Source organism: Sminthopsis crassicaudata, chromosome 1, assembly GCF_048593235.1.
Source record: "Sminthopsis crassicaudata isolate SCR6 chromosome 1, ASM4859323v1, whole genome shotgun sequence".
Classification (NCBI taxonomy): Eukaryota; Metazoa; Chordata; class Mammalia; order Dasyuromorphia; family Dasyuridae; genus Sminthopsis; species Sminthopsis crassicaudata.
Window position 1 is genome coordinate 553,240,823 of NC_133617.1, and position 24,227 is coordinate 553,265,049.

General features: G+C 35.2%; 1 protein-coding gene across 1 annotated transcript in view; it reads left to right on the top strand.

Annotated features, from left to right (window-relative positions):
- The window catches only part of LIX1 (limb and CNS expressed 1), a 59,537-nt gene that overhangs the window by 16,855 nt on the left and 18,455 nt on the right, over window positions 1-24,227 (top strand). Inside the window, exon 2 of the mRNA XM_074282018.1 lies at window positions 954-1,117. Coding sequence (XP_074138119.1) covers window positions 954-1,117 — 164 coding nt within the window. The remainder of the gene's footprint in view (window positions 1-953; window positions 1,118-24,227) is intronic.

A 24,227-nucleotide genomic window follows, 5' to 3' on the forward strand; every position in this document is an offset into this window, starting at 1 on the left:
AGGACTTCAATGAAGCTGGTAGAGAGAGTGAAACTGATAACTTTATAGAGATCTGCCTCTTTTGTTGTTTCTCAAAAAGTCTCAATGATATCAGGAAGGTGATGTCTTGATATTCAAATTAATTGGATGTAAAAGAGGCAGAGTTGTGCAAAGTCACCGCCTCACTTGGTTCTCCACAGCCATTTGAGTCCAGTGGTAAGACATGGAGATGGCCCCCAATATAGTAGGAGACTGTCTTTTAATCTAAGGTTTTTTTCTAGGTCTTAGTTTTCTGAAACAACACCCATTCAATGACTAGATGTAGAAAAGAAAACCAGTTACAAACAAAACAATGTAATGTTTTGTTTTGTTTTTCCCCTCTTCAAGAATGAAAGAAAAAAAAAAACCAAACAAACAAACAAAAAAAAAAACCCTGGAATTAGAGTCTTGGAGGAGACATGGCAGCTGACTTCAATAATCTGAAGATCCGTCAAAAGGATGGAGATTTATTCCTTTCTGCTTGGTCCCAGATGATAGAACTAGAAGCAGTGGGTTGCAAAACACAGATTTGGGGTCAGTGTAAGAAGAAATTTCTGAATAATCAGTGCTGCCCAAAAAGTGGAATAATCTTTTTCAGAGGGAAGGGAGTCATGGAGGTCTTTAAGTAGTAGCCAAATGATGACTTGTTGGTGAAAAGTATTCTGCCCTATGTGGCACAGTAGATAAAGGATGAGCCCTGAAGTCAGGAGAACCTGAGTTCAAATATGGCCTCAGACACTTAACACTTCCTAGCTGTGTGACCCTGGGCAAGTCACTTAACCCCCAATTGCCTCAGGGGGGGAAAAAAGTATTCTTGGGTTAAACAGGTTGAAATAGAAACCCTCTTAGTCCTTTCTAACTGAAATTTTGTAGGAAATAAAATCAGTGTTTAAGAAGATATTCCTAAAAATGTTTTGTTTTGTTTGTATTCCCAGTGAATGTTGTATCAATGCTGCAGGAATTTTGGGAAAGCAAACAACAGCAGAGAGCTGTGTTCCCAAGTGAAGGTTTGGTGGTATATGAGTCTTTGCCATCTCCTGGGCCTCCATTTGTAAGTTATGTCACCCTCCCTGGAGGAAGCTGTTTTGGTAATTTCCAGGTAAGAGGTGCCAATCTATTTGTCAATAAGATATTTCCATTATAATAGGGTAAGACCCTCTCTAATATTTATGTCAGAAAACAAGTATATTTAAAAAACATTATTGTCTTTCTATGTAATAAAATAAAAATTATGCACTATACTATTTACATTAGGAATATGAGAAGTAGTGGGAAGTGTAGTAAATAAAATAAAATAAAATTTGTTCAAGTCTTATTCCAACATTTTCTCACTATGTGAATACAGGCATGTGTCAACCCCCTTTGAGTCTCATCTGTAACATGGGAATAATTATACCTACCTCATGGAATCATTATAAAGTCAAAATGAAATAATACATGTAAATTATTCAGCGGACCTTAAAGTATTATATAGTACCAGAGATCTGGAGCAGGAAGGTACCCTAAGCATCATCAAATCCATCTCTCTCATTTTATAATAAGGAAACAGAGGTCCAGGGAAGTTAAATGATTTTCCTACAGGTTGAAAACATCAGAGGCAGGATTTGGACCTATTTCTTCTGATTCCAGGCTAATGATCTTTCTACTATATTCCTTTGCCTCCTATAACTTTCTACTATGTTGTCTTGCTTCATATAACTCTTTGCTTTTATTTAATCTACATTATAATCCAATATGTAGGGCAGGAAGGTAATTCAGTAGATGGAGAATTGGGCCTGGAATTAGGAATATCTGAGTTAAAATATGGTTTCAGAATCTTACTAGTCTCTGATCTTGGCAAGTCAGTTTCCTCATCTATAAAATGAACTGGGGAAGGAAATGGCAAGCTATTCCAGTATCTTTACCAAGAAAACCCAAATAGGGTCCTGGAGAGTCAGATATGACTGAAATTACTAATCAGCAGAATGATATGTGGTGCTTCACATAGATGATCAATTAGTAAGCATTTGAATTGTATACAAAGCACAGAAGAATGATAAAATATGATGTATACTCTTAAAGAACTGACATGTTCAATATTATAATTAACAATGAAACAATAAAGCAGTGTATATCAAGATTTCAGATGCCATAAAGCTAGGAAGCATAGCTAGCATGCTAAATGACAGAATCAAAATTTAAAAAGATATTATTAATAGATTGAAATGCTGAACCAATAGCCACAAGACAAAATTGGAGAAAGGCAAAAGTATGTAATCTTGCATTTAAATAATCAGTTGACAAAGAAGAGCATTGGAGAGACCAAACTTGGTAACTGTTTTTGTGAAATAGTTTAGACTGACCACAAGCCAAATGGTGTTTAACAATGTCTTTTAACAAAATCTACAAAACAAGTATGCCTGACATTTTTTAAAAATTCAATTTGCATCATTAACATTTCCTTCATCACTTTCTTAAGTATAGTTAGCAATCAAACTTTGATTTGCAGTGTTTGCCTATTTCTAGGTGTAAATAGCCTAAAGATTTTAAAGTGGAGTGCCAGCCTGTATCTATCACAAGTTCATTATATGCTTGGAGTCTGGCACTATTGGTGAAAAAGCTGATACAATTTCATGTCACATTAATAGAAATATAAATCTCAATTGCACTCTACTCTGCACTAGCCAGAATACATTGTGTCCAGTTCTAAATAGACACACTGGCAACTAGACCCTGACATTAGGCTTCCTGGCACCCTAGAATGTCAGAGTTGAAAGGAACACTAGAAATTATTTTTTGCCTTACAGATGAAGACATTAAAATCCTTCTGGATCAAATCTTGATTTGTATCTTATCCTACAATGACTTAACTTGTCATTCAGTTAGCTTCCTAATTGTCTCTCCAAGGCTTTTTCACTCCATGAGGTGCTAGTCCTTGTAATTTTGACTCTTAAGATGATGAATGTTAATGTTATTAAATGTGGTTAAAATAGGAAACTAGAAGAATTATGATCTTTAATGAAGAACTAGAAAACTAAACTGATATTAAAGACTTTTTTTCTCTCTAATTGATGTCATCAGCAGAAAGAAATAATTATAAAAGAGTGGCCAGGATGGTGATCATGGAAACTCATGATTTTCAAAATTCTGGAACAATGTCCTATGAAAAATGGCTCCTGAAGAAAGGGACCTACATATGCAAAAATGTTTGTGGCAGCCCTTTTTGTAGTGGCAAGAAACTGGAAACTGGGTGGATGCCTATCAGTTGGATAATGGTTAGAATAAGTTATGGTATATGAATGTTATAGAATATTATTGTTCTATAAAAAATGATCAGCAGGATAATTTTAGAGAGCACTGGAGAGACCTACATGAACTGATGTTAAGTGAAATGAGTAAGAACTAGGATTTCATTGTACATGGCAATGGAGATGGATGGGGCTCTTCTCAACAATGAGATGATTCAGGTCAGTTCCAATGATCTTGTGATGATGAGAACCATCTATACCCAGAGAGAGGACTGTGGGAACTGAGTGTGAATCACAACATAGACTTCTCACTCTTTTTATTGTTATTTGCTTGAATTTTATTTTCTTTCTCATTTTTTTTCTCTTTTTGATGTGATTCTTCTTGTTCAACAAGATAATTATATAAATATGTATGCCTATATTGGATTTACATATATTTTTTACCATGTTTAACATATATTGGATTATTTGCCATCTAAGAGGAAGAAAGAAAGAAAGAAAGAAAGAAAGAAAGAAAGAAAGAAAGAAAGAAAGAAAGAAAGAAAGAAAGAAAGAAAGAAAGAAAGAAAGAAAGAAAGAAAGAAAGAAAGAAAGGAAGGAAGGAAGGAAGGAAGGAAGGAAGGAAGGAAGGAAGGAAGGAAGGAAGGAAGGAAGGAAGGAAGGAAGGAAGGAAGGAAGGAAGGAAGGAAGGAAGGAAGGAAGGAAGGAAGGAAGGAAGGAAAAAGGGAAGGAGGGAGGGAAGAAGGAAGGAAGGAAGGAAGGAAGGAAGGAGGGAAGAAGACAGGGAGAGAGAGGAAGGAAGGAAGGAGGGAAGGAGAGAGGGAGGGAGGGAGAAAGGAAGGAAGGAAGGAGGGAGGAAGAAAGGGAGGAAGGGAAAAAGGAAAGAGTGAAGAAGGAAGGGAAGGAAGATAGTTATTTTCAGATATCTGAAAATCTGAATTGAAAGATATTCTCTATAGCTCCAGGGAAGAGAACAAAGAAATTATAAAGAGTAGGAGACAGGTTGTATTTCAATAAGAAAAAGACTTTTCTAATAATTAGTACTAGAATATCTTCCCTATTATTTTTTTAGCTTTCCGTCACTGGAAATGTTCAAACAGATCCTCAATGATATAAAGGAAATTCAAGTATATTATAGAAGGAATTTCCAATTTTTAGTAGAAGTTTAACTGTTAGGTAACTTCCAGTTTTGTAAGTCTCATTTAATGATTCAACAACCAATAATGCCAAGTAATACATATAAGTTTTGAGTTTTTCAGTGCAGATGGTTTCCATTGCTATAGAGGTTCAGAGGAGGAGTTCAAGGGCATAGTCAAGTACCCTTCATGCCTAGGTGGCAGCTACATGACACAGTGGACAGAATGCCAGGCTAGGAGCCAGAAAGACTCATCTTAAGTCTGTTCTCAGACATTAGTTGTGTGACCCTGGGCAAGTCACTTCACTACCCTGTTTGCCTCAGTTTTCTAATCTATAAAATGATCTGGAGAAGGAAATGGCAAGCCACTCCAGTATCTTTGCCAAGAAAACCCCAAATGGGGGTCATGAAAAATTGGGCTCCACTGAAATGATTCAATAACAAACTTTGATGGGTCTAAAACTATTGAGTCTGGATAAGTAAAGAGAAGTGGTTAGCCACAGCATGTTTTTAATCATAGGCTATCTTACTCTGCTGTCTCAAAACCATTCTCTGAGAATGCAAACCTATGCTATGGTTTCCCCTGGTTATGAAGAAAAATCTATTGCCTCCCTTACCCCGCTCCCACTAAAATAAATTGCAGTCCAAAACCAAGTAGAAGTGCTTTACAAGCCCATTTGAGTTCATCTATAGATGAAGATAATCAAGAAGTGATTGTTTAGATTTTTCATCTAGCAATTACTTCTCTCCACAAATGAGGATCAAAATGTGAAATTTAAATAGGTGAATTTTGTTACATGTTAGCAGCTGTGATTGAAGAGGTTGAAAACATTGCCTACAGGATAGTTTATGATTCTCTATGGATTTTATTTATACATACTTACCTTGTCTCCCACGATCATTAAAAGCAAAAGTTGGCCACAAAAGATACACATATTAAGTGATATATAGGTATGCACACATTGTGTGCATGAACATCTGTTCATATAAAATGAATACACACATTATTATACTATAGTTTGTCATGAGTATTGGATGCATCAACAACTCAACACTATTCCACCTACTTTTATTTTGCTAGCCTAAGAATCTCCAATCATCCCCCAAATCCCACAAATATCTCTGCGAAAATGATAGGGTCTCCCTTGGGAAGTAATTGAATGTCTTTGTTATGTTCTTTTTTTTTTTTTTGTTATGTTCTTAAATGATTTTTTTAAAGTACAAGAGCTAAACTCTTCTGAGGGGAGGTCTTTTTGTGAGTCCCAAGATTATTTCAGAGTCTTGTTTTCCATATGTTTAAATCATCTTTCTCACAAAGTCCTCAGGAGGACGATTAACATCTTTTCTTAAAATGTCCCAGAATTTCATGAATCTGAAATGCTTTAAGCATTCATTGTTAACTGTCCAAATGACTCCTTTTACCCACTTGGCAGCAGAAATATGAGGTAGAAAAGGAAAACAGAGAAATCCTCTCCTAAAACTGTGATCTCAAGCTTTCTTTTGTATATCAGAAACCATCTTAAATGCCATTATCACCATATAACATTTCATTTTATTTTTTGCCAGCAGTTGGACTATAACAACCTACAGTCTCATTCCTATAATGCTTTTCACATAATCAAATATCACCCCTATATACTGCAAAGCATTTCACGATGGCTTCGTAATTTTATATTGAGACATGCAGGAACCAGTAAGTATGATAACAGTTGTGTTACTCAGCTTCAGATATCTCCTCCATTAGTTCAAATAAGCCAAAGTGATTTTACTGGAGGGATGACTATTAGCATGGATATTGAAATTAATCCCCTTTCTTTCTCAAGCAGTTGCTTAAATGCTATGAGAAATTCTGTCCTTTCACTCTTTAGGGAAAGAGTATAAGGCTGAGCAGATGGGTTTTAGTTTTGCAACTAACTAATCTAAGTAAAGCAGTTTAAAAAAACTAGAATAAACCAAAACACTTTGGTTCTTATATAAGAAAATCTCACATTCTAATGTAAATTGTAAATGTATGTGAAGGTTAATTAAGTACCTCTCCCCAAACCCTTCCTTCCCATTAAAAAAACCCTGAAAGACAAAGACCAACCAAGTGTTGTAGTTCTCCATCTCATTGAATCATATGCTCCCAGAACTCATTATTGCAAAAAGGGAAAGTGAATAATTACCCTTTTAAAAACCTTCCCTATTGCTTCAGAAGAATTAAAGATAAAGGAAAACTTAACAGATCTAAGATACAAACTTATATTTTTAAAAAATTTATTTTCTGATACCAAAGATCTTAAGTAGAAATTCTTATATTTACTGCATGCCATTTTTGTCTGGGCAGCTAATCCTTGTCTGCTCCCTCATCCCCACCCTCATCCTGACCACATACCATGACCATGAAAACTGTACAGTAATTTCCATTTACTACAAAAAGACCAGCATAAGGGCCATCAGATCAGCTTCTGGCTCCCCTCTTGCTGAACTCAGAAGTAAAGCCATTCATTGTTCCTGCAGATGTTTTTGTTTTCAGTACCAAAGGGAATGTCATTAAGTATTTTATCTTCATTTTTGGAAACTTTTGTATTTTGGTTAAAAGTTCTGTGGTTCAAACCTTTATTTTCAGAGCTGTGGCCTGGTCTTCTACAAGTAAGTCTGCTGGGATGATTTAAATGAATGAATTTTTACTCTTGTTTAGGGAAAACAGCAAAAACTCCCTTGAATAATTATTAGTAGGTACAATTTATATAAGAAAAGTATAATATAAATTTGAATTAATAAGTTCATCCTGTAGCTATAACTCTATTATAGTAATGGCTCAATTTATGTGAAAAGTAGGAGGTACTTATTCATTGAGACATTACAGTTACTGGCAAAATTTAGAGGCTCCTTTGCTTTCTAGGAAACAAATGTAAATGATGAACAGCTTTAGTGCTGGAAAGTTAGGTAGAGTACACATGCTGTACCAATTTTCAAACTATTAGAACTGGAAAGAACTTTTAAGGTCTTCTCTTCCAACTACCTCATTTTATAAGCGAAGAAACTGAGGTCTGAAGCAGGAAAGGTCTACAACACAGAGTGGTTAAGTGACTTTTTCAAATGACACTGTCAGTGAATCACAGATGGGACTCTATCCATTATTCTGCAAAAATATTTATGAGAATAAAAACTGAAGATTTCAGCCAGTTTTCTGGATGTTTTCAAGTATCCAGCTGTGTGGAGGAATAGTCTTTTATTTTTAATGTATCATTTTTATTAAAGCTTTTTATTTTCAAAACATATGCATAGATAAATTTCAACATTAACCCTTTCAAAATCTTGTGTTCCAAAATTTTCTCCCTCCCTTACTCCTTTCCCCTCCCCTAAACAAGATAATCCAAAATATGCTAAACATGTACAGTTCTTCTACACATATTTCCACAATTATCATGCTGCACAAAAAAAATCAAATCAAAAAAGGAAAAAAAAACGAGAAAGAAAACAAAAAGCAAGCAAACAACCACACACACACAAAAAAGTGAAAAATGTTGTGATCCACACTCAGTCCCTACAGTCCTTTCTCTTGGGTGCAGAAGGCACCCAAGAGAACTAATCTGAATTACCTCACAGTTGAAAAGAACCACATTGGAGGATTATTTTAGCTTTAATCCCAAGTTTTGTGTTTAATAATTATAATGTAGGAAAGCAATTTTCAAAGTACGGTCCCAGGATGACCAAGTCCAGAGACCCTTCAGGGTCTTTTCAAGGTCAAAATTATTTTCATAATAATACAAAAATATTTTAACTTTTAATATGGTAAATGTCAAAAATATCATCCATAAATAAAAACTCTTTGGGGGTCCTCAATAATTTTTGAAAGTGTAAAGGGGTCCTGAGACCAAAAAGTTTAAGTTTAAGGTTTTTTTTAACAATAAACTGAGTTTATAAGTTTAAGTTCTTCCCAGGAGAGGCACGGCTAAGAGAAAATTTGGTTATATAAAAGATGATTTGTAGACTTGACTAAATAGCATTTTGATGCTTTATTTTTCAATGAATTATTGAATAATTCCTGGTTTAAACATTCCATATCCCAAGAAGAGACTCCAATCAGGTTGCTTCACATTTTGAGGAGTGTAGCCCAGTTCTCATCTTGTTTTAATGCCAAGTTTTCTCCTTGAAATCACCCATGACCACTTCCCTGTCTGTGCACTTGGGATACCTTTACTTTGACTGGCAACATGCTGTATAATGTAACATTTCTGCTAGGGGAGGCATTTCCTGGTGGAAATCTCCACAGGAAAGCATGCTGTTCTGCACTTAATGAGACACAAAGATGGAGAGTAGTCTGGTTTATTCCCTCAACATTTGAAAGTCGTGTATAGGCTAATTGGCAGCTCTAATGAGTGGCCGGTCCAGTGAAATTGGTAGTCTGAGTTGTTTTTTTAAGAGAGGATATTTCATTCCCCACCCCCTCTAGCCACTCTAGCTAATCTTTTCTTATCAAGTAAAGTGAATAGAGCAACTTGCTTCCAAATAGAACAGTGGGGTGCAAGGAAAGAAAAGCTTGGGGGAAAAATAGGCCCCACACTGAATAGGGGCTTAGGGCTAACTCCATAGGAGGATTCTACTTCTCCAGTTCACCAGTTTTAGGGGACTCTGGCCACTGAGCTGGAAATAAAGCAGCATTCCTCCAGCTCTGTTTCAATATATTCTCTCCCTGTCTCTGTCTCTGTCTCTGTCTATCTGTCTCTGTCTATCTTTCTGTCACTCTCTCTCTCACACATACACATACCCCTCTTCCCACTATCTGCTTTGTGTGAAAACTTCTGCACTCAAGCATTTGGCTCAATCAGAGCTCAACCTTTTTATATCAAAGGGTAAGAAAACAACTGTAAAAATAAACTAAGATCTCAAATCCTAGTCAATTCATCTTGTCTTCACCTTAAGTTTAAAAAATAAAAGAAAAAGAGACCCACGTGGTTTTGTAATAGTTACCAGGGATTGTCTTCAATGTATGTGTGTAGAAATAGCATGGGAGGTGGGGGGAAAAGGGGGATGAGACCAGGTGGTTTGGATTATAAAAATAACATTCTGACCTACCATGTGCATGAAACGTTTCTTTCAGTTGACAGGAACTGCTGTGCTTTCTCTGAAAATTGGGCTCATGGACTTGTCCCCTCCCCCCACTCCCTATATTCCTCCCCCCCCCCCGTTTCTCACATATATAATTCCAATGTACCCCCAACATGTTTCCAGCCTGAAATATGGAGAGGGGAGTACCATATTAATGTAGGTCACTGTTTCCATGTTATCCTTTCTTTACAACCTCCATCTGGAAGGAAAAATGCTACTGCCCCTGTATTAGGAAGCTGGAACACAGGCAAATATTCTCACTGAAAAGTGGTCAAGGTCTTAAAGAATCGAAAAGCCTACAATTAGCAATGTGCTCTGGATTGTGACATTCTTTGTGTTGAAATCCCTGCTCTTAAGATGAAAGTGAGGTGTCAGAAACATTGACCAGAGCCAATAGTATAGTCCATTTGATTGATATGCTGACTCTGGAATGGGAGAAAAATCTACCTGACTACATACCCTCAAAAATATCTAGAAGAATTCTGATCTCTTATAAAACTTTTTTTTTTGGTCTCTTTTTTCCCTGTCACTTCCCTCTCTTTTTCCTCCCTTATGTTGGAGGCTCCCAAGAATAGCATTTGCTATTGGGAAAGCTTTTCCAAACACATTTGCTTCAATTGTAGTCAGCAAGAAATTGATCTTTAGTTTTGAGCTTTCCATGGAAATGGAATCTCTGCTTCCCACTTATTATTATCATAAGGATCTGTAATTGTAGACTTTTCCAAAATGATCATATGCAGGGCAAATAGAGAACTGCACGTAGAGTCAGAAAAGTCTAAGTTCAAATTCCGTCTTAGATACTTAAAAGATATGTGCCTCTGAATAAATCATTTAACCTCTGTCCAACTTTCCCTTCCCCCATCCCCTCCCCTAGTCAGCAGGTGATCCAATACATGTTAAACATTCACAATTCTTCTATACATATTTCCACAAATATCAAGTTGCACAAAAAAAATCAAATCAAAAAGGAAAAAAATCAGAAAGAAAACAAAATTTAAGCAAACAACAACAAAAAGAGTGAAAATACTATGTTGTGGTCCACATTTAATTCTCACTGTTCTCTCTTTGGGTGCAGATGGCTTTTGTTCATCACAAGGCTATTGGAACTGGTCTGAATCATCTCATTGTTGACAAGAACCATGTCCATAAGAATTGACCATCATATAATCTTGCTGTTGCTGTATATAATGTTAGGAGCAAGCTATTTTAATAAAATGTGTTCACCAACCTTCCAATTAGATGCCATTAGAAAATTTGCCAAACATCACATCTATTCCTTTATTTAACTTATTGATCAACACAGATATACCTTCCATGGTAAATAGATCAAAGCCAGGAACAGATGCCATTGCCTTTTATTAGCGTACTCCTCCAAATTAGTATAAAACTATTAATGATCTAGCCATCTTCCATGTCATTATACTATCCTTTGTTTCATGAGATATAAAAGTAAAAAAACAGTCTTTGGATCCTGTCATTTTACCGGTTCTCGCTTGGGTAGGACAGAGACCCATAGTCAAATTAGAATCAGAGATTCTTAAGGTAAAAACCAAAAAAAGTTCTATTAACTTTTCATGAGAAAGGGCAACTCCCAACAGACAAGGTGTCAGTAGAGGAATGCAAAGTACAAACTGCAAAACACAAGATTATATAGATCCTAACCATAAGCCCCCATTCCCCCCTTCTTCTGACCTCTTCTTCCATTGGCTGGCAAGTTCTAATTTACCCAGACACTAAATATTGACCACAGAAAACACTTTACTGAATTAGATTCTTAAATGCTAATGAAAAGGTGCATGTGGGGGTGGGGAAAAGAGATATGTATTTATCTAAGATAATGGAATACCTGCAACTTTTAGCTATAGCTCAACTTGTTATTGCAAAGTCTAAAGTCACAATTAAGGTATAGGTCAAGACCACATCCTTATGAGAGGTCTTCACTTAGTTTATCCCATTCATAGCTATACTCATTTAGCTCACACCTATCTTATCTAAAAGGATAACATAAGAGACTGTTTGATGCTTTGCTGAAAAATAGGCATACCATGACTGATCCACAGATCTAATAACCCTGTTATTAGAGGAAATAAGGTTAGTCTGCTATGATCTATTCTTGATTAAATTGTGCAAGTCTTTGTAATTACTGCTTCTCTTTCAAGATATTCAATAACGGGACAGCTAGGTGGCGCAATGGATAGAGCACCAGCCTTAAATTCAGGAGGAGACGAGTTCAAATCTGGTCTCAGACACTTAACACTTCCTAGCTGTGTGACCTGGGCAAGTCACTTAACCCCAGCCTCAAGGAAAAAAAAAAAAAAAAAAAAAAAAAAAAAAAAAAGATATTCAATAACTATCCCTTTGTTATTATGGGATGGGGAAGGGGGGAGAAATTGAGGTCTAATTTACTGGAGGTGAACTGTAGGTTATTTAAAAAGATTTGTGATCTTATCAGATTAGGAATTCCTACCACAATCCATCCATATCTAACATACTGTATCCATATCTACCCAAAGTCACTATTCAAAGTAAGGGAAGGTCCACCCAACATATTAGAGGCTTTTCTAGATTTCTCCCAGCATAAAGATGGTACCAGCAAAGCATTCTGGATAGCCACCATCTCATGTCACATTCCTGCCATGTGATTTGCCCATGCCTTTTTCTTTAAAGTTTGTTAACATTTGAAAAAACTATGATTCTGATAGGTTTCTGTCCCTTTTTCTGAAATATGAAGGAGGCTGAATAGGATTGGAAGTTATTTTTATTTTTTATTTGTTTCATGGATTACCATAGCCAAAAAAATTTCATCAGTTGACCAGCTTGCTGTTGATGTGTTCTTCCATTATTATCAAGGCTGATACAGAAAAAAATACAATCAGTTTGTTCCTGGAACCACACTTTTTTCCAGTGGTTAAAAAAATAAGTCATAAAATGTACAGATTTTATTAAATGATCAAAAAAATCCCACTAATAAATTATATAATCTTAAATAAGTTATTTCCGTAAGTCAGTTTCACCATTTGCAAAATAGGAATAATAATAGCATCATATTTACATGCTCTTGTAAAGATCAAATGAGCTAACATATATAAAGTGCTTTTCATAGCTTAAAGTCCTATGTAAATACTATTATTATTGTTAGATTTTATTAGAGGTCATCTTTTACTCAGAAGTAAACTCTTTCCAGTTATATGATATACTTCAGCACTTCAAAGATTATGACTTTGTGGTGTAGTATTAATAAATATAATAAATAAGTGTACCTTCATAAATCCTGTTGATGATTTTCTGTGGTCAAATCAGTCATCATCCATTGACCAATCCTCCAATGATGGATCTCTCTTAACTTGGCTATCCTGGTCCTCAGACAATAGAATCCAGCCTTTTCATTTCAGTAGAAATTGCAGAAATTTGAACTCTATTGGTACAAGCTCTAGAAACTCAAATTTCTCAAATATAATAGATTAAATATGCACTTACATATACAAATGCATCAGGTATAAATGAGATATGGAGCTAAATTATACTAGCAGATAGACACTCTCAGTGAATGACTAGGCATAGTAAATTCCTTTTAACTCTATTAGGGCCCCTAAATTTAGGTTCTATTTCTCAAGACCTTTTAGAAACTTTTTGCCAATGCTTCAGGCTAAAACAAACAAACAAAAAAAGCAGTGTCTCCAGTGCCAATTTCTCCAGCTCTTATCTTGCTTGGACTTCTTTTAAAAGGCTCGTGTGCTCTGTAATTATGAGTTTAGAGATAATTTATTCACTTTTCACTCTTTTATAAGGAAATCAGGTAATCTTCTCTACCCAGCTCATGGTTTGAAAGAATAGAGTCAGTCTCTCTTCTCTCTCTCTCTCTCTCTCTCTCTCTCTCTCTCTCTCTCTCTCTCTCTCTCTCTCTCTCTCTCTCTCTCTCTTTTGGTTAAATGATTTGCCCAGGGTCACACAGCCAGGAAGTGTTATCTGAGGTCAAATTTGAACTCAGGACCTCCCGACTTCAGGGCTGATGCTCTGTCTTCTATATTTTCCCTTCTCTCCAATCATATGGTCAGCATCCTGGTTCAAGTTCTAATCATCTCTCAATTGATCTATTGCAATACGCTCCAGTTTTGTCTCCTTGCCAAAAATCTCTCCTCTCAACCTCCTCATACTACCCAGAGCTGCAAAAAGTGATATTCCAAAAGCACAAAAATAACAAAGTTAGCTCCATACTTGATGAATTCCCTATTACTTCTGGGATCATGTAAAAAACTCTTCCCCTTAGAATTTAAAGCCCTTTATGAGCTGACTCTAATTTATCTTTCCAGTTTTATTATACATTACTATCCTTCAAACACTATAACTCAGCCAAACTGTCCTTGCTATTCCTCACCCAGGACACTTCATTTTCTTACTATGCTTTGGTACTGAATGGTAGGAATATACCTCCTCCTCACCTCCATGTTAGAATCTCTGGCTTCCTTCACTTTAAGCACTATCTACTATATAAGGCTTTTACTGAATCTCTCCTAAAATTACTTTGTATTTATTTGGAATATATTTTTCTTTGTATTCCTCCCAAAGTCCTTCTTTACAAAAAACAGCAATTGAACTTCTAGTTTACTCCATTCTCCATCTATGGTTTTGCTTGGGTTCAACTCTACAGCAAGGTGCCCGTCCCAAGATAAGCTCATCACTTCCAGTCTCATCCCCATACTGCATGAATCTTGGCTATTCAACAACTTTTCATCTCCCTCAGTCTCCTCCACTCTCTGACTGGAGGGCTGGAGGATGGAGTACTAAATTCTTCCCAAAACCTTTCTTTGTTAAGAGTAGAAACTGCACTTCTAGCTCATTACCAGCAGCTCTGCCAAGTTTTCTGCTCTCCCTTTTCTGGCTTCCTTTTATGTGTTCTTTTGTTTTTTTCTTATTTGTATACCCATCCCTCAGCACATAGTGATTTAATAAATGTGTATACATTAGTTGATATGGTGATCTCCTATCATTCTTTAATCAATAAAATACTCATTAAGTACCAATTAATTCCAGGCACTGTGCTGGGCTCTGGGTATACAAGTACAAAGAATAAAACAACTCCTCCTTGCAAGAAACCTACATTATGGCCTTGAGGGCTGCCTGGCTCATTGAGAAGCTAAATGACTTGCCTGCTCATCAGCCCTCTGATAGTATGAGGTAAGGCTTGAAACCAGATGTTTCTGATTCCAAGGAAGGTGGTCTATTCACTGCTCCTCCAGTCTCTCCAGATATCTCACAAGATGACCCATGGATGGTCTATTGATATTCTTTTATTTCTATTATTATTATTATAACTTTTTATTGACAGAACATATGCTTGGGTAGTTTTTTACAACATATTTGCTTGCACTCACTCCTGTTCTGACTTTTCTCCTCCTTCCCTCCACCTCCTCCCTTAGAAGACAAGCAGTCTTATACCTGTTAAAGATGTTATAGTATATCCTAGATACAATATATGTGTGTAGGACCGAACAGTTTTCTTGTTGCACAGGAAGAATTTGATTCAGAAGGCAAAAAATAACGTAGGAAGAAAAACGAAAATATAAACAGTTTACACTCATTTCCCAGTGTTCCTTCTTTGGGTGTAGCTGATTTTGTCCATCATTGATCAATTAGAACTGAGTTAGATCTTCTCTTTGTTGAAGATATCCACTTCCATCAGAATACATCCTCATACAGTATGGTTGTTGAAGTGTATAATGGTCTCCTGGTTTATTGATATTCTTAAGTGATATAACAAACTAAGGTAAATCATTTTAAATTTCTCAAAGAACAATGTGAAGTTGTCTGCTGAAACAAAATTTCCTTTACTTGCGGCCATCCCTCTCTTAATCCCAGCTATCTCTGCCCTTCAATACCTGAACTCCTACTCTTTGCTACCTCCCTCTTCTATAATTCTATAATTAATCAGCTCCTCTTTGTCCTTGATTTGAGTGTAAGAGGAAGCTCTTACACTTTCCCATCTTCTTACATCTGGAAACCTGGTTTCCAGGACAAGGCAATATATCCTTAGCTACCATTCATCTCCTCTCCTCAAATCCCCTTAACTATCTTTTCTTTCCACTTTCAACAGTGGATGGCATCATTCTCTAATGAAGAGGTACAAGTGCTTGTTCTGACTAACTTATGCTCTTGATTATATCACTTCCTATCTCCTGCCAAGAGCTTACTTTTTTTACATTTATCTTTGTCTCTTCTCATCTTCATTCTTTCTTCACTCCTCAGATTCATCTTTGCCAACTCTCATTCTTCCTAGTACAGAAACTGTGCCCTGGAGGACTTCACTTTTCCTGCCCAAAACTTCTGGCATGAAGCTCCTGTTGCATTTATTGATGATGGTTCAGTCATGCTTCACTTCAGTCCTTATGAACTGTCAGGCTATTTCACAAATATCTTCTTTCACTATTTTCTCCCCTTTCCAGTTATGAATATAATCAAATTAACTATGTCTTTGCTCTAAGAGAGGATATAACAGTATCTCCTTATGGCTTCCTTCACCATCCTTGTAACTTTCCAAACCCATTTGTTTCTGATCACAATTCTCCACTTCCTCTGCCCATGAATGCAAGTTCCTTGAGAGCAGAAATTGGCTTTGATGCTATACTAGGATTCCCTAGTGCTTAGCATGGTAGTTGGCACATACTAAGTGCTTAATGAATGGTTATTTTCCCCATTTACTCATTCTCTGAGATCTCCTTCTCTTCTCCTCAACTAACATCAATCAAATATATTTTGCTTAGTATTTCCTCATTGACTTATCTTCAGTGAAGAAGTGGTCCTCATCCTTGTCAAGGCAAACTCCTCAAAATGTATCCTTTATCTTGACCCATCTGGATTTCTCCAGCTGGTCATCTAAACATCAAACATTATCTCCTGAATCCTTTATTTGCTTGCAAACATGCCACACTTTTAAGAACTCTCACTTGATCTGAGTATTCCTGTTTCCTATATTCCTTACCTACACTGCACCCTTCTAATCTAAATTCCTTGCAATCAATAGCTTTCTATTTTGAATGCCTTTGCTTCTCACTTCTCTACAATCTGAGTTCTAACTTAATCAGTCAATTGAAACTATTCTCTCCAAAATTGCCAGTAATCTTTTAATTGGAAAATCTAATGTGTTTTTTTTTTCTCAGTCCTCATTCTTCTTGAACCTCTGCATCTTCTGACAGTGTCAATCATGTTATACTAGATACTTTCTCCTCTCTAGGTTTTTATGATGTTGCTGAGAGTTTCTTTTCCATCTTCTTTGCTGGATCTTCATCCACTAATTGTAGAAGACCGTTTCTCTATTTCCCTTATATTATCTTCTAGGTCACCTCATCAGATTCCCTAGGTTCAATTATCATCTCTACAAGTGATTGTTAGATTATATATCCAGTTTTAACCTTTCTCCTGAGCTCAGGTCTCATATTGTCAAATGCCTTTAAAAAAATTTTTTTTCTTTTTAAAAAAATCTTCCCTCCTTTATTTCCTGCCCCCCCCCTCCTCCAGCAGCCTACAGTCAAGCATGGGCATGTTTGTGTTTATATACATATATATCCACACATACATACATATCTACACACATATATACATACACACCCATACCCAAACACATATTTATATATTCATTATCTGCTAATTTGTCTTGCAATATTTAACCTCCCTTCCTCCTACCCCAAGAATCCCTTCTATATTTTCTTCCTCTCCCTTTTTCCTCCCTCTTTATCCCTTTCAGTTAATCTACAAACCTTACCCATCTTTTTTTTTAATCTACACACTCTTCTATACTATTCCCTAACCTATATATATATGGATATATATATGGATATAAATATATTTCCCTCTTTAATCCATTCCTGATGTGAGTAGGATTTCAGAACTATCAGCTTTCCTCCCCCATCTAATTCCTCCATGTTGACTCTTGTTCTTGCACTTCATTCGTATTACATGATTACTGTTTTTACCTTTTCCTATAAAGTTTTGTTTTTTACAATCACATTATACCTAATATTTCTTTTGGACTTCCTAATTATTAATGACAATCTTAGAGATATAGTTTACATTTCCACATATAAAATATAAACAGTTTGTCCTTATTGAATCCTTGAAATTAGTCTTTGATGTTGAGTTTTCTATTGAGTTCAAGTTTGTTTGAAACAAAATCCTGAAATTCTGACAGTTTGTTGAATGTCCATTTTTTTTCATTCAATATTATACTTATTTTTGCTGGATATAATATTTTCAGGCACAGACTCAGTTCTTTTGATTGTTGATATTTTAGGACCTGCAGTTTTTTGTTGTTTTTTTTTTATTGTAGTCAGTGATAAGTCTCGTGTGACTCTAATTGTAGCTTTAGGATATTTGATTTTTTTTGGTTGTTATTGTTGTTTTTACTTGTAAAATTTCCTCTTTGATTTGTGGGGTTCAAAATTTAGCAATGATGTTTCTATATTTTCCTTGTAAGATCTTTTTGAAGTGCTAAGCAGTGGACTTTTTTTTCTATTTCTACTTTCCCATTTTGTTTTGTCACTTTAGAACATTATTTCTTGCATTATTATATCTAGATTCTTTTTTTAATCATAGACAAAGTAGTACAATTATTCTTATATTTTCTCTTCTTGATCTGTTTTCCAGATCTGTTATTTTCTTATGAGATGTCTTATATTTTTTTCTTTTCTATTTTTTCATTTTTTAAATTTTGTTTTATTTCTTGGTCTCATAACTTCACTGGTTTCCCCTTGCCCAATTTTAATTTTCAAAGAGTTATTTTCTTCTTTAAGACTCTAGATCTCCTGTTCTCATTGGCTGACTTTCTTTTTTATAATCTGGTTTTTCTTTGATTTTATTTTTTCTTCAATCTCATTTGGTTTTTAAAGTCTTTTTTGAGTTCTTCTATAAATTCTTTATAAGCAGGTAACCATTTAATATTACATTTTTAGATAGGAAAGGCTTTTTTATTTTTTTTTACTTTGGTATATTAATTTTCCCTATTCCCTTAGTAACTTTCTATGGTTGGGTTCCTTCTCCTTTGCCTGCTCATTAAAATAAATAAATTAATTAAATAAATAGATAGATAGATAGATAGATAAATGAATGAATGAATGGATGAATGAATAAATGAATGAATGAATGAATGAATAAATAAATAAATGAATGAATAAATAAATAAATAAGAGCTTATTAAAGTAATTACTTCTAATTTTGGGGTAAGGTAGGGTAACAGGTAGGGGGATTAGGTGACTCTGGCTACAGTTTTTTCTTCAGTTCTTCCCTCTAGCCTAGAACTCTAAAACAAGAACTCCACCTTCCTATAAGTGCCCTCAGCCAGTAGCTTCCTTACCCCACTGCTTTTGCACTCACCTGGCATATGCTGGTTCCTTCTTTTTCAGGACAGTGCCTCAACAAGTTCCCTCAATTTTTGTGGACTTAAACACCTAACTCCCCACACTGTCCCACAGATGAAAATTCTTATGGGTTGGAGCTGAGGCTGTTTATGAACCCAACTAGCCCTGGGTCTCTGTTTGCTGTCTCAACAGAGGTAGTTTGTAGGTGTTTATACTTCACGCTAGTCAAACTTGCATCCTGGGGTTTGTCTTCTGGGTTTCTTAGATTGCTTCAAGAGAACTCCTGTTTTTCCCCAAGTCCTATTTGTTTTTCACCAGTCAACATTTGTCCTGAGGTGTAATTTTGCTTCCTTTGTGAGGAAAATCTGGAGAGCTTGGAATTTTTTGACCTACTTTGCCATCTTCCCAGAATCCTCCCCTCCAAATGCCTTTTTAACATTTCAAAATATATGGCCCATAGGTGTCTTAAATTCAATATATCCAAATATATCACTTCCCCACATTTTTATGGTTTTTTCCTTTTTTCCAAATTTCCTATTACTATCAGAGACATTATCATCTTCCCAGGTACCTAAGTTCCCAATCCTGGTGTCTCCTTTGGTTCCTTTAACTTTCCATATCCAATCAGTTGTCAAGCTCTATAAATGCTACCTCTATAACATCTTTCAAATATTCCCTTTTCTTTCTTCTGACATTGCCACTCTGCTAGTGCAGGTTCATCCAACCCACACCAACACTAAACTTCCTGGTTGATCTCCCTTCTTCAAGTATCTCCTTATACCAGTCTATCCTCCATTCAGCTGTCAAATTGACTTTGCTAAATCACAAGTTATACCACATCTTCTCTCTAGACAATAAACCTGCTGTACAATACATGTAAATACTTAATAAATGCTTGTTAACTAACTGGCTGAATTTTCTCTCTATATATAAATGTACTGAGGTCTCTGCCTTCCTTTTAAAAAATAATCATCACTTGACCCTGCCATCTCTTCAGATTATCAACCTGTATATTTCTTCCCTTTCACAGCCAAACTCCTAAAATAATCTGATATCTACAATACTTGTCTCTACTGTTAACCTCTTACTCCCAGGCTTCTGACCCTATTATTCCACTGAAATGTTTTTTTGTTTTTTGTTTTTTTTTCCTCCCAGTGTTGCCAATAATCTGCTCAGGCCTTTGATACCTCTTGTCTGAATAGATAGCTTAAAGGTCCTCTAGCTTCTAGTCTTTCCTCTATTAAATCTATCATAGCTACTGAAAGAAAATAAAATATAACACACTATGTAAGGACACAGTAAAAAAAAAAAAAAAAAAAAAAAAAGACGATTCATCCTAGATGGGAAAAACAAATTGTTGTCTGTAGATAAGAGCCACTTGCAGCTTTTTCTAAATGCCTTAGATCAAGCAGATTTCTTTAAAAATTATAAAATTATTTGGTCATATCCTCTTCTTTCCTTCTCTTTAATGAGAAATGTTTTCTTATTCCAATAAAAGAAAGTCTTGCCAGCTACATGGCAAATTTTCTTCCAGAAATTACCTTTTTTCCTTTGACTGACTTCCCTCTTTTCTCTATCTTTCTTTCCTTTGAAAGGCGATGATTTTTTTTGTCTAAAATGATACAGAATTCTGCTGGTTGGCTGCAAATTCTATTTAAACCTGGATAAATATAAAACCAAACTTTTGTCCTAAAGCTAGAGCTGCTATCAGTGAGCAGTCTTCCTTAGTATGTTAATAAATACTTTTCTTTTCACTTTGGAATTTCATGTTAGTTATTCAACCCCTACCCAATAGATCTAATTGAAGGTTGATATTCTTTCTGGGCATTCCAGGAACCCAGGGTGAGAAATTCTACATCTTTTACTAAATAATATTCTTAAGAATTGGACTATCAGGAAAGTCGAGCATCACAGAATTGATGCTTTTGAATTGTGATGCTGGAGAACACTTTTGAGAGTCCTTAGACTGAAAGGAGATTAAATAAGTCAGTACTTGAAGAAATTGATTCAGGCTATTCATTGGAAAGTCAAATACTAAGGCTAAAATTTAAATACTTTGGCCACATAATAAAAAAACAAGAAAATAACCCTCATGTGGAAAAAGATTGAAGGCAAAAGGAGAAAGGAATGACAGAGCCTGAGATGGATAATATTATGGAACCAACAAAAAATGGACTTAGATTTGAGAGATAGTAGAAAACAGAAGTTCCTGGCATTCTAGAGAGCACAACTCATAAAGAGTCACACATGATTGAATGACTGAACAAGAACAATATCCTGAAGACACAGGTCTAACTATGCTGCTACCTCACTCAAAAGTTTTCAGTTGTTAATTATTAAATAAATACAGCCTGTCATTTAAAGCTCTCCACAATCCAACTTGAAATGACCTTTCTAGTAAAAAGAAAATGTGAAATATATTATTGTTTTTTATTTACTCTAAATTCTAGCCAAACTGGATGATGATCTGTGCCATTCCTCAGAGGTATTCTCCAAGCCTAAAATATACTTTCCCCTCTTCTCCAGAAATTCTTAAAACCCTGGGTTTTCCACAAGGTTCAAATCAATTCAGCCCCAGCTTTTCCAAAATCCCTTTTCCCCTTCTGCCCCTAGTTATTAGTGTTTTCTTCTGTCCTTTATTCAGTTGTATTTATTTAGTTTTAGACCTTGTATCTTTCTAAAGTAAATTGGAAGTTTCTTGAGGGAAAAGATTATTTAATTTTTTAATTTGTCAACACTTTGCCCATAATAGGTGCTTAATATTTTTCTTTTAAAAAAATATTAAGACTTTTTTGTTATATTTTAAGTCCAAACTATCTTTCTCCCTCCCTCCCCAACCTGCACTAGAGTGCCCAATGTGATGCAGATTTATAAATATATGCAAAATCATATTATGCTTACTTCTATTTGTTCTTTTTCTAGAAGTACATAGCATCTTCTTTCAAAAATCCTTTGTAGTTCATTTGAATATTTATAGTACTCCAAATAACTTTGTAATTCATAATTTTTCTCTGAACAATATTGTTGTTACTCTATACAATGTTCTCTTGATTTCGCTCACTTTACTTTTCATTATTTCATGCAAAGCTTTCAATGTTTTTCAAATATCAACAAGTTCATCATTTCTTACAGCACAATGGTATTTCATTATAATTACATACCACACAACTTGTTTAGCCCTTTCCCAGTTAATGGGCATCCCTTAATTTCCAAGATGCTTAATAATTTTTGTGGAATTGAGTGACTAACACACTTTACTTTAGTTCACTTTTGTCCTTTGGGATGAGATCTGGCATAAGATTAACATTTTCTCAGTATACTGCAACAAATGAGAGATATTTTCCTCCAGACTCAAAATCTTGTCTACCAGGAATGATGATTTGTTGTCTGGAAGGATTTCTAAGCATGAAATCTCACTGATTCTGGTCTTTCTTCCTGATAAAAAGATCAACCCACAAGCAAGAAAATTTTATTCAGTCTTGCTTATTTTCTCATTATTATCCACTTTTTTATAGTAATTGATAAAATATTCATCCTCACAATTCTCTATTCACCTTCCTTCCTACTCCATATAAAATAACAAGGAACATAGATAAAGAGTTGGGAAAGACCCTAATTTATTCTCCACTCCCATTTTACAGATGAGGAAACTGAGGCACAGATGTCAATTGAATTGTGCAAGATCAAGAAATAAATGATAGTCAGGATTTGAACCCAGGACCTCTGGATCTAAGGATCTTACTTCTGACAGTAGAGTAACTCAAAGACAACTATTCTTTGGCAGAATTAGCATTTGAAATATACAGTCACAAAAAAACTTCTTTCTGCATCCCATCAGATACTTACATTTTGTTATTTACCCTCCTCAACTCCTTTCTAACCACTCAACTCTCTACCATTATTCATTCCCAAAGGAAGTGAGATTATTGGCTGTAGCAGTGAGAAAAGGAAGGAGGTTGAGGGAAGGGAGAAATAAAAAGTGGGTGGATAAATTGGACTGCATTATAGACTCTTTTGTCCTTTCTAAGGGGTTCTGGAAAGTTTAAGAAACACTAAATTAGTATACTGAGTCTGGGAGCAGAAGATATATAAATTCTCTATACAACTTTGCCCACATTTTGTGACCTTTTCTGTGACAAATGTTCATGTTACTCTGTGTTGTCCCTTAAAATTATCTTAGGAACATAGATTTAAAGCCAAAAGGGACCTTAAAGATCATCTTGTACAATCTCCACATTTTACAGTAAGGAAACTGAGTCACAGAAAGTTTCCTTGATTCATCCTACATCAAAAAGTGATATAGAAGTGGAATTTTAACTTAGTCCTCTTGACTCCAGACTGTCCTTTCCACTATACAATACTGTCATGTTTTTGGTGACATGATACAAAGACTTTAGAGTTCTTTCCTGAAAGAATCTTCATAGATTTATTTTTCACAAATCAGCTTCAGCATAAGGGATTGTTGGTATTGAAAGCTGGGAGCTTTTGAAGTGATTGTCATAGTTTATAAACTAACAATGAATGGAATCTATTAAACAGCCTGATAAATACTTTGGTTGCCATCTCTTGCCAGCACCATAAACTAGGAATAAGTGAGAGGATAGTGTTAATAAAATAATGTTGTCCATTAAAGATTTTAGCTTTGTAATTTCGTGAGTTGTTAAAGATAGAAGTTAATTTTGTTAATAAGTAGGTTATCATATACAGAATAATTTATAAATCTCTATTATTTTGGTGTTCACTAAAAATTATTAATGTAATACATACCTGGAAAGCCCAACTCCCTTGGCAGGGTGTTGGTGTTTGGGAAATGCTTTGAAGTAATCTTAGGATTTATTCCTCACTTCACTCATTCTCATTGCTGAGTCTGAACAGTGCTAAGATCAACACAAGACTGTTGGTTAAAATTAAGCAATGTTGGAGCTATAAAGGTCTTTAGAAAACATATTGTCCAATCCTTTCATTTCGCAGGTGAAGAAACTTACTACAACAGATGTTTGATCATGTTTCAATGTTTTAAAAAAAAATGTCCTCTTGATTTATTGGCTAATTGTTAGTTTAATAAAGTTAATGATTTTTGTCCTTTTGGCTCTATCCACTTAGGCTTGGTTATTCTAACTAGACTATCCAGGAAAGCTAGCAAAAGCATTTTCTTCCTTATGTAAGATGAGGTTTTTATGTTTTGGGAAAGGAAACAGAAGGATTCCCCAAAGAAGGTAGTGATCTTTCTAGAAAAAAATGCAGATACTGTTTTACCTTGATCCCCAAAATGTTGAAGGAAGGAACTAATGATTTTACATAGGCTTTTGTAAAGTACAATTGAGTTTCAGAAATACAATAGCAAAAGAAGTACTTTGATGATACAGAATTTGTTTCATTTTATATGCTTATTAATTAGAGCACTTT